Here is a 10,857-nt window from a genome sequence, read left to right on the forward strand (position 1 = left end):
GAGAGAGAGAGAGAGAGAGAGAGAGGGAGAGAGAGATCTCCGAGAAAGAGAAGGAGAGAGAGTGGGTGGTGGAGTAGACTAAGGGAGCTCGCAAATAGTAGGCCTACAAACGTTAGTTATTCAGCCAGCTCTATATATTACCGTATATTTTTTAGTCTTAAGTTTCATAGAAAGCCGTGCAACCAGCCAAATAAATTTGTGTTCATTTATAGATTTTTACAATTCCATTCCCATTTCTGATGCTTCGGGGTTGTGGGGAATTTTGGTTTAACCTTCTAAAAAAGTAATGCTTCCAAGTAAATATTCCAATCTTGTCAAACTCATCTCTCACTTTGTGTAGAGACTTGTAAAAAGGATTTGAGAAATATCATAGACTTTCGACTACCATTATGAATCCTTGTATCCACATGTGTTTACACTGTAATAATAAAGAACATCATCATGAGCTATCGTATGTAAAGTGTAAAGTTGTCGAAAGAAGTTTGTAGTACGCTACGACATTTAGTATGAATTTTATTTTATATTATTGTCGAGTCGAGTTCGCTAAAAGCTAATAATTTCTGATTCAAGAATTTTACCTTGAAAACATATAATTCACTTGAATATAGTCAATATCTAGATCTATGTTATTAAACATTTCTAACTATTTTTGTCACTAATCCTGTTACAGTTTTCAGCAGCAAATATACTCTTTTAGAAAAGGAAAATCAATTGATGGTGTCAATCTCTTTCGTACAAACACCATTTTTGGTCTCTTCATCTCACGGCTAAGGCCACGGGCCACGGTGAACGGTGTTTATACTTTGACTTTCATGAAAGACTGATAAGGCCTTGCATGAGTGCCACTTCTTTCTGATCTCTTGTACGAAACCTGGCGGTAAGTGTTTTGCCATTGAAGTTAATTTGAAGTGTCCTTATCTGTACAGAAACATATTACTCGTCTGAAGTCGGCACTACTTGGATATGATGGTGGTCCCGACTTTTGTGTAAGCCAAGCCTACAGAAATTCGATACTGATTTAAATAAATAGTCCGTATCAATGTTTTATGTTTTATCAGTACCCTAGATCTAGATATAGATCTAAATCTAGCCTACAAAATGAGCAGTAAAATTCACTTGTTTTTCACAAGGCTCCCCTGACTTTTTAAAAAAAAAATGGGGTGTTTCAGGTGGGCATGCCCCTCTGAATTTGACCACTATTCGATGTTTGTTTGCAATTAGGTTGAAAGGCTGTCTCTACATACTAGATCTAGATCTACATACATATCGGCACGCGAAAAAAAAAGTAATCGTTTAGACTTAGAATCAGAAGTAATCGTCGTTGGGGTCAAAACTAGATTCTAGATTTTCTCTGGGTTATATTTCCCTGTCACCTAGTCCTAAGTCGGGACCACCATATCCAAGCAGTGCCTCTGAAGTCCTTCTTTTATCCCGTGCCGTTGACTAGAGTCTTCGTGAGGCGGCCTAATTAGGAATTAGAATTAGGAATATTAGGCTAATTAGGGGGTTTACGGTTTGTTTTCCTAGACCTCTAGAAGATAGTCTAGCAGTAGAATCTAGATTCTAGGTTCTAGAAATCTAGATCTAGATCTATCTAGATAGTGGAGTCTAGTAATTAGAGTGTTAACATCATGTTGTTTGAACTAGAGATCTAGATCTAGTCTACGTAATGATATCTCGGTCTCGGCGCTTTTTCGGTAGTTCCCCCACCCCCCCTTATTTGAGCCTAGGGCGATTAAGATTCCCGCGTTTAATTCCGATGTGCGTTTTTCATACCCTCAGGCATATTTCGCTTTGGTCCCTTACCCTAGGTTAGGGTCAGGGTTAGGGTTAGGGCCAGGGTTAGGGTTAGGGTTGGGGTTAGGGTTAGGGCCAGGGTTAGGGTTAGGGTTAGGGCCAGGGTTAGGGTTAGGGTTGGGGCCAGGGTTAGGGTTAAGGTTAGGGACCAAAGCGAAATATGCCTGAGGGTATGAAAAACGCACATCGGAATTAAACGCGGGAATCTTAACAATCGCCGAGCCTAGATCTAGATCTACATCCTAGATCTAGATCTATACGTTTGATCCGTGGCGAGCTAAGATATCAAACTTACAAAGCTAACAACTGCAAAACATCAAATTATGAATACCCCCACCATATTTTTATTAGGTCGGGGGGCGAGAAACCCCCCTTCTTTTGGGGCCAAAACCGGCGAATAACAATTGCGGGGTGGGAACTGCAGATATCTTTAAGTTAGCTGTAGTACTTAGTTTAGTTTAGGTTTACAGAGCAGGCCTAGATAGGCCTCTTATCTATAGGGCGTAGATCTAGAATCTAGTCTCTATTTATTGTCATTTGAGTAGAGTTATATATCTTGAAGTAGAGCTCCTCACCGTTCACGTCTAAGTGGGTCAATTTGTTTTCTAATTTCTAGAGCTTCCGACTTTAACTTGACGTGTTTTGAATGAGATGTAGGCTAGCCTATGCTTTGGTGTAGAACCAACATTGGCACAGTCATAACTGCAGAAGAATAAGAAAATGCCTGGAATGCAAAAGTTGAAGTAAACGGAAAATAGATACGCTTCAAGGTTGACTGTGGTGCTGATGTCACAGCTATATCCAGTTCCAGGATACAAGACAAAACAAAACTCTCCAAAACAGATAAAAGACTGTTTGGAGCAGGACATGCAGAAATCAAGGTCAAAGGCAAGTTTTCAGCAGATCTGAAGCTACAGACTGGAAAGTCAACAGAACAAGAAATATGTACTGGAAGGACTGAGGGGTACCACTGCTTGGGAGACCTGCAATTAAGGCATTGCAAAATGTTCAAATAACATGCCACCAAAGACAAAACATCAGATTCAAGAAAAGTTTTACAGAACTTTTTACTCACGGCGCACCGGCAGTGGAATTTTAGTTGCCGCGGGGGGTTCCCCGCCGGGCGCCTTATCACGTCGGGGTCACAGGGGTCAGCTCCCTGTCGCCGCTCTGTCTGGGCCGACTTAATTTTTGGTACTTTTCAACGTACAATTTAAGGTGCATCCTTGTATTTATGATAATTCTCATTTAGTGCACCCAAAGCACGCATTTCTGCTCTTGAGACTCAAAAAAGAACGGACGTTGTAACTTGTCTGGTTATAATTTCATTAGACGCGCTGGAGTCGGCAATGCTAAATTGTAATTTTTTTGGGACTAGCGTGAATGAAAAAAAATCAATATAAAAAAAACGCATCGTCAAAATCTGTCGAACTTTTGGAATATGGACGACATAACATTGGTGCAGATACTCAGAAAAAATGGTATCTGCGCTTATAATAGAAGGCTGTAATTTTGCAATTTTATCCATCGGGCACACAATTCGCTACGAAGTAATTCCTCCAAATACAACTTTATGTGTCTAATATAATCATGAATATTCGCATATTTTCTCGAAAGTTTATAAAAGTTATCATGAAGTTTCTCACTGAAAAGTAGAAATCGATTTTAGTGCTAAAATATATCTTCAACATAGATCTAATACACGAACAGTATCTGTTACACTCCAGAAATTGCTTACTTTTCTTAAAACGCCAAGTCTAGGTTTTGTAAGTTGACTGAATAATAGGGATGACTTCTCGTAATTGGGTTATAAGAATAATTTCTAGCTTTCCAGGGACACTGAATCAGCACCAGACTTTTCCAGCTTTTTTTACGTTTCTATGACCATTTGCAATAACTGACAATGTGACTGATTTCTTTACATGCATAATTGTGTCCGCGCATATTTCCTACACAAAAACTATGAATGAATGTTTTAGCTGTCGTTATTTTTATTCCAAACTAGAAGTTTATCTCTACCCATGTATTTACATGGTTTTGTGGTTTTTTAAATCGCTTATATTATATCTTTTTAGTTGTATGCAGGCTGCCACAGACGCAGCATGATTCATGAACAAACGCAGAGTAACTTTCTCTTGTTTAATAGTAAAATAAGAGCTAACGCTGATCGTCTTTAGTTAAAAAATGCAGATGTGCATCTTTCTTCTCTTATAACTTGACTATTACTACTACCGCAGATTTAAGATTTGTCATGGTAAAAGACATGATATTCGTAGTCAGTTTAACACAGAATTTGGAGAGATCTGTCGTGCCTTTTTTAAAATAACAATCATTTATTCATAACTTTGTAACTAAAATAGGACAAATTGGGTACTCGACAAACACTTGTCTAGAACAAAAACTAAGGCACAGAAACTAACCATTCTAACGCAGAATAAATCTCAAGACATTGAGCTTTTAGTACATCCGCGTAATGGTTTGCTGTGTGGGATGGGGAAGAAGTTATATCGTTTTAAACATAGTCAAAAATGCGAACTTCCCGACCGACACCGGCAAAGTCGCCTCAGGGCTCATTAACCCCGTGACCCCGAGCCGGGGAGCTCCGGTGGGCTGCTGAGTCACGCGAACTAAAAGTAACAGAATCGGGTGAAAAGTGACGCCGTGTACTGGTCTTCGAAGAGTATCCTCTGAAAACAGGATCAAGCTGAAAGAAGATGCCAGACCATACTCAGTTGCTACCCCTCGGAGGATTGCATTGCCTACAGGAAAAGGTGAAATTGGAGCTACAGAAATAAAAAGACGTCGGTATTATCGAAAAAATAAAGAAGCCAACAGAATGGTGTGCGCTGATCGTCATGACCCCAAAAAGGAACGATAAGGTGAGGATCTGTGTGGATCTAACAAAGTTAAATGAGAATGTGAAAAGGGAAAACTATCCTCTCCCAACTACAGATCACCTGTTCGCTAAATTATCAGGAGCAACTGTGTTTACCAAACTGGACTGTGACAGCGGTTTCCATCAGTTTCCCCTTGTGAAAGATTCGCAGCAATTGACAACTTTTATCGCTCCTTTTGGAAGGTTCATGTACAAAAGGATCCCTTTTGGAATCTCCTCAGGACCAGAGGTTTTTCACAGAGAAATGAGCTACCTATTGACAGGGATACTGGGCGTAATATACAACATTGATGATGTTCTGATCAGTGGTTCAAACCAAAAAGAACATGTCAAGAGGGTGCAGCAAGTCCTTCAGAGGATGAGAGAAGCCAGGATTACACTAAATGACAAATACAGAAACTGAAAGCGATCAAGAACCTGCCACAGCCCAACAACATATCTGACCTTAGAAGACTGTTGGACATGGTCAACCATGTGGGCAAGTTTGTTGAAAACCTGACAGACGTTACGGCCCCGCTGAGAGAGCTTTTAAAGAAAGAAAACTGTTAGATATTGAATCATCTTCAGGCATTTCAAGGAAGCCCTTTGTCAGGCACCAGTTTTAGCACATTACAGCCCTCAAGTGGAGACTAAGGTCTCTTCAGATGCTTTCAAGTCAGGCGTAGGAGGCGTATTATTCCAGAAGCATCAAGACACTTGGAAACCTGTATGTTATGCCTCCAGGCCTATGACCAACACTGAAGCAAGATATGCGCAGGTAGAGAAAGAAGCCTTAGGTGTCACATGGGCATGCAAGAAGTTTTCTGACTTCCTTGTCAGTCTAAAGAATTTCAAAGTTGAAACCGACCTCAAGCCACTGCTCGCATTTCTCCAAAATAAAAGCCTCGTACTTACTCCTGAGATTCAGAGATTTAGAATGAAGTTGATGCAGTTCTCATATTCCATCGAGTATTCGTGTAGGAAAAATCTCTACCCAGCAGACACCTTGTCAAGGGCACCACTCCAAAAAGCAAATGATAGAGAATTGCAGCAAGATGAGGAACTTCACTCTTATGTGGATGCCATCGTGAAGGGTTTACCAGCATCTAAGGGCAAACTGGAGGAAATCAAGACCAAACAAAATCAAGATGAGGTTACCAGAACAGGCAAAAGCTACTGTCAAACAGGATGGCCTGCCTCATGTAAAAAGAACGCAGGAAGTTTTGGACCATCCAACGTGAACTTGCCGTGCCCCAAGGACTTCTTTTGTACGACAGTAGACTGGTAATTCCTAAAGACATGCAGACAGATATCATGCACAGACTCCCTGAAGACACTGAAGGTCACCAAGGGATTGCCAAATGCCGAGCACTAGCCCAAGTATCAGTATGGTGACCTGGCATATCAAAGCAAATTGAGGGAGAACTTACAGGCTGTCCAATATGCGAGAAATACAGAAAAGTGCCTCCAGAACCACTGAAAACTACACCAACACCAGATTATCCGTGGCAAAGAGTGGGAATGGACTTGTTTGAGTGGAAGGGAGCTCAATAGCTACTAATAGTGGACTGCTTCTCACGCTGGATTGAGATTGCTTTTCTTAGACCCACATCATCCTCTAGAGTGATTGAGCACACAAAATCTATTTTTGCCAGACACGGTATTCTAGAAATGATTCAATGTACCCCCAAACTGTCAGGCTGCAATGGACAATGGTTGTTGGATGAAAAATAGCTCAGGCTCAAGTGAGTAATTTAATAACGTACAGTCACAAATAACTATTAGGTCTTTAATTTCCTAATTTTGCCCCAATAATATAGGCCCCTTAGGTGAAGATGAAAAAAATGAAAGGAATAAAAATCACACAGCAGTGTCTTGTTTTCATTTATTGCTTTGCCATTTAGTGTAATGACTTTGATTCTGTACTTTTATATTGAGTTCCTGACGACAACGATACCCAAGTGAGTCTGACTACTTTTGAAGATGACACAGTTGTTTAGATTTCATTTATTTATGACAGAGGCAGAATGAAGAAAAGCTGGTTTTTAGGCCAGATTCAAGGTTACCTGGGCATGGGGTTTTGAGCTGTGTTGAAATGAGAAGTTCACCTACAGGTTACTCTTGTCAGTCTGTTGTGATGACTTTTAGTTTCACACAACCAAGAAGGAGGGAAAATCCACTTTCAGTGTCATGTTTGGTGTGGTCTTAGAGACTCAAGGGACTTAAGTTATAAAGACGAACTTGTTTTGTGATGGCTGTTTTCTATTTTTGTCTTGTAATTGAGATAGGTCCTAGGTGCTTAAGGCAAGCACTAATACATTTTTGGGCTGTTTTTGGCTTGAAAAATCGATTTCCAGATTTTGGGCTAGAAATAATGTTAGACCATTATACTACATGTTCCACATGTTTCCAAAGCTTAGAAAACACCATAAATAGACACATTTTCTGTTTTTGTGACCTCGGGGTGATCTTTTAGGATCACAAAAAGGGCTACGTTGTTAGTTTTTGAATGTAGGAACCAATATGTTACTTTAACATGCTGTATACCACTGAAAACAGCATTTAATGCTCAATCTGGTATAATAACTTCCAGCACCTAACGCATTCATTCAAAAACACTGTAAACCGTTGAAATAGGTAACCAGATCTTGCCAAATAGATTTGGGAATATCCGTAAGAGAAGATGACGCAGTCATTTCAATGCTTTTCTCCCTTTGGTATTTTCAGCATGGGTCTCTTAAGATTTTCTCAAATTGCCAAGTTATTTTCCAAGATATTTATGTGACATTTTGCAAGGACGTGTAGAAATGGTGTTTAAATGACATAATGAAGAGATTTTGGGCCTATTGTCTTTGAATTTGACAAAATTCTTGGTTGTGTTAGAGTGTTTTTTAACTAATGTATATGTTTGGTTTTTTCAAACTACACATAAAATAGTCTTATATATCATGTTTTCTTTTCATTATGACTCATCCCACTTTAAGTATTTACACTGCAAATCTGAGGACTGTATCTTGAATAGTTTTTTTTTAGAAATGAGAAAATCTGAAATCATTAAAAAATTCAAGATGGCCGCCATGGTGAACACATTTTTTGCGAAAATTAAAAAATTAATCTAACATGTTCTTCATATGACCCTTCAATGTCACTGCAGTCATGTTTCAAGATACTGTTGTCGTGAACAGCAAAAATAGTAAAATGTATTAGTGCTTGCCTTAACATAAAAATAAGTAATAGAAGGCACAAAGCGGACAATGTAAAATATTGTCAAGAAGACAAAGAAGAGAATATGCCAAATTATCTCAAGAAATTGTATTGATACGTCCCCAGGTATGGCATTTAGGCTATTGTCAAGGATATTGAGGGCCAGCCAGAAATCGGGGCTTTCAGTATCCTCATTTTCAAAATTACGAGTGTCGAGCCATTACTTGATGAATGCTTGTCGATTAAGTTCTTCTGCCCCAAAACCTCAGAAAGAGACGTGAGTATTTTGTCATCATTAGAATAGTAATAAATTGTTATGTGAGCAGGAATGAATGTATAAATTCTAACTTTGTGGTGTTCACAAGTACACATTGTTGATGCTGGATCATTGGTTAGGCCATTGTCTTTTGTTTCTCTTGATGTTATAATTATTGTTTGAACTTTTAATTGTCTTGAAAGTTTTGAGGGGGGATTCTTTTGTTGAGATCTCTGTTATTCAACAGATCTCGAAATGTAAATCATCAAATTTTAGGTGTGCACGAAATAAATGCTCACCTTAATGTCAGGGTTGGGTTGATTTAAATCAGGTTGATTTAAATCAGTTGATTTTTTTTATTTAAATCAACTTGATTTTTTTTATAAAAATCAGTGATTTAAATCACTTTTTTTTAAATTTATTTTTTATTGTTTTTACATATTTCAACATTCAGAATTCCCTTCCTTGGTTTCATAAAACAGATATAAGGTTAAGTAGACTAATATAATCATGTTTAAAAGTCTGCTTTCCCACCTTTCACTGTAAAATAATACAGTATTCAATTTATTTTTTTATCCATAATTGAAATCAGAGCTGGGTTGATTTAAATCAGTTGGGTTTTTTTATATTTCAATCAACTTGATTTTTAAAATAAAAATCAGTGATTCAAATCACTTTAACAAATGTATTCAGTTTTTACATATTTGAACATTCAGAATTCCTTTCCTTGGTTTTATTAAACATATAAGGTTTAGTAGACTAATATAATCATGCTTAAAAGTCTGCTTTCCCCCCTGTCACTGTAAAATAATACAGTATTCAATTGACTTTTTTTTCATAATTGAAATCAGGGTTGGGTTGATTTAAATCAGTTGATTAAAAAAAAAATTTTAATCTTGATTTTAAAAATAAAACTCAGTGATTTAAATCACTTTTAAAAAATGTATTCTGTTTTTACATCTTTAAATATTCATAATTCCTTTCCTTGGTTTTATAAAACAGATATAAGGTTTAGTAGACTAATAAAATCATGCTTAAAAGTCTGCTTTCCCCCCTGTCACTGTAAAATAATACAGCATTCAATTTACTTTTTTTTCATTATTGAAATTAACATTTTCTTTTTCTTTTTAGACAAACACAAGCGCGTGCACACACACACACACACTGTAATAAAATGCAAGTTTATCTATGCATAATTACCCCCCACCCCCCACCCCCCTTCCTTTTAGACTGACATTTTCTTCATTTTTTGTCTGTAGCCATAATTCACTAGGTTGCTTAATTTAATCATTAGTTAAAATAAAGACAATGCATTTTGCACTAAAAGAACGTACTTTTAGCAACCAAAAATCCCGAACTGTGTCGACATTTTTAAAAAAATCAAAAAAATCTGATTTAGATTTAAAAAATCATGATTTAAATTTAAAAAATCGATTTTTTTGATTTTTATGAAAAAAATCAAAAAAATCACCAACCCTGCTTAATGTCCATCACAACTAAGCTTCTGTGCCACCTGTGTGTGTAATGGGTAGGGTTTTAGCTGTTACCGTGCTGAAGACTTGAGTTGGAATTCCCAAGTGGGGACGTTATTTTTTTTGTCGTATCTCCGTCTGTCTTTTTGGTTGCTGTAATTGCCACTCAGCCTCATGTTGGCCCTCACAGCTAGTGTCGTAATTTAATTTTTGTCCAAATTGTTATTTTACTGTTATTACTGTTATCATTACTCCCTAATCTTCTGTGTGGGTGGTTGGCGGGTGCTTTGGTGTGGTTTGCTCCTTCTTTCCTATCAAAACATCTATCGTCCTTATCTCCCCTCTTTTTTATGTTTGTTATTCCCTTGTAACACCTCTAGTCTTCTGACGCTCACATGACCTTATGCAGTTGCGAGCGCTGTAAAACCTCTACTAAAACTAAAACTAATCTTCTGTCTGTTTTCTTTGTTTTTATTTTTTTGCTTTGAACAAAGGTGTAAAGATTAAAATTTCTTCTGTTGGAACACAGTATCCTTTAACGAAATAATTTATGTCAATTCATGCTGATTAACCAATGCACTAACCTTGCTATACCCATTTTGTCTTCTGCCCCCCTCTTCCTCTCCCTTTTTCTTTTCAATTTTTTCATTCACTTTTAATCTGCATCCTTTTTCCACCATTATTGTTTATTGTTTTAAATGTAGGTATTTGTATCATTAGCCATTAGTGTCTTTAGTGTTATAACATTAAAGTGTAGGGACTTACAAGATTTCAAAATGTTACATATAAATCTAAGCTGAAAATGAACAAATTTCCAGTAATTTTTTTGAGGGCTCCACTAGTATATGTACTTTTTTTCTATCCTTCGGTTGGTTCTGTCTTGCTTTATCCAGCACCAAATGTACATTTTCTTTTGTCTTAATTATAATGTGCTTGTCTGAATCTCATTTGCTCATTCAAGACTCACTCATTTTTGTTTTTGTGGTTCATATATTATCATTGTTAGTCTGATGATGATTAGGTGGCTGATTTTGATTGATTCTTCTCTTAACACCCCTACCCCCTCTCCATGTAGGTGGTTGATGGGTACTCTCGTGTGGTTTTGCATCTTCTTTCCTTTCAAACATCTATCATCTTTATAATAATCTCTCCTCCTTATTCTCTGTGACTCTCTTGTAATACCTCTAATGAAAGTCACTTATATGATTTAATTGTGTTGCAGGTGCTGTGAAAATGCTGACTAAACTAAACAC

The 10,857-nt window shown here is 37.4% G+C and overlaps 1 protein-coding gene across 1 annotated transcript in view; it reads left to right on the forward strand.

The window, feature by feature from the left end:
* Positions 1-828: 828 nt before the first annotated feature.
* The window catches only part of LOC101855722 (adrenodoxin-like protein 2, mitochondrial), a gene marked incomplete at its 5' end in the record, with an annotated part of 17,016 nt that continues 6,987 nt past the window's right edge, over positions 829-10,857 (forward strand). The window contains 2 exon segments of the mRNA XM_005098170.3: positions 829-877; positions 8,003-8,153. Coding sequence (XP_005098227.1) covers positions 8,005-8,153 — 149 coding nt within the window.

Source organism: Aplysia californica, unplaced genomic scaffold, assembly GCF_000002075.1.
Source record: "Aplysia californica isolate F4 #8 unplaced genomic scaffold, AplCal3.0 scaffold00174, whole genome shotgun sequence".
NCBI classification, from domain to species: Eukaryota; Metazoa; Mollusca; class Gastropoda; order Aplysiida; family Aplysiidae; genus Aplysia; species Aplysia californica.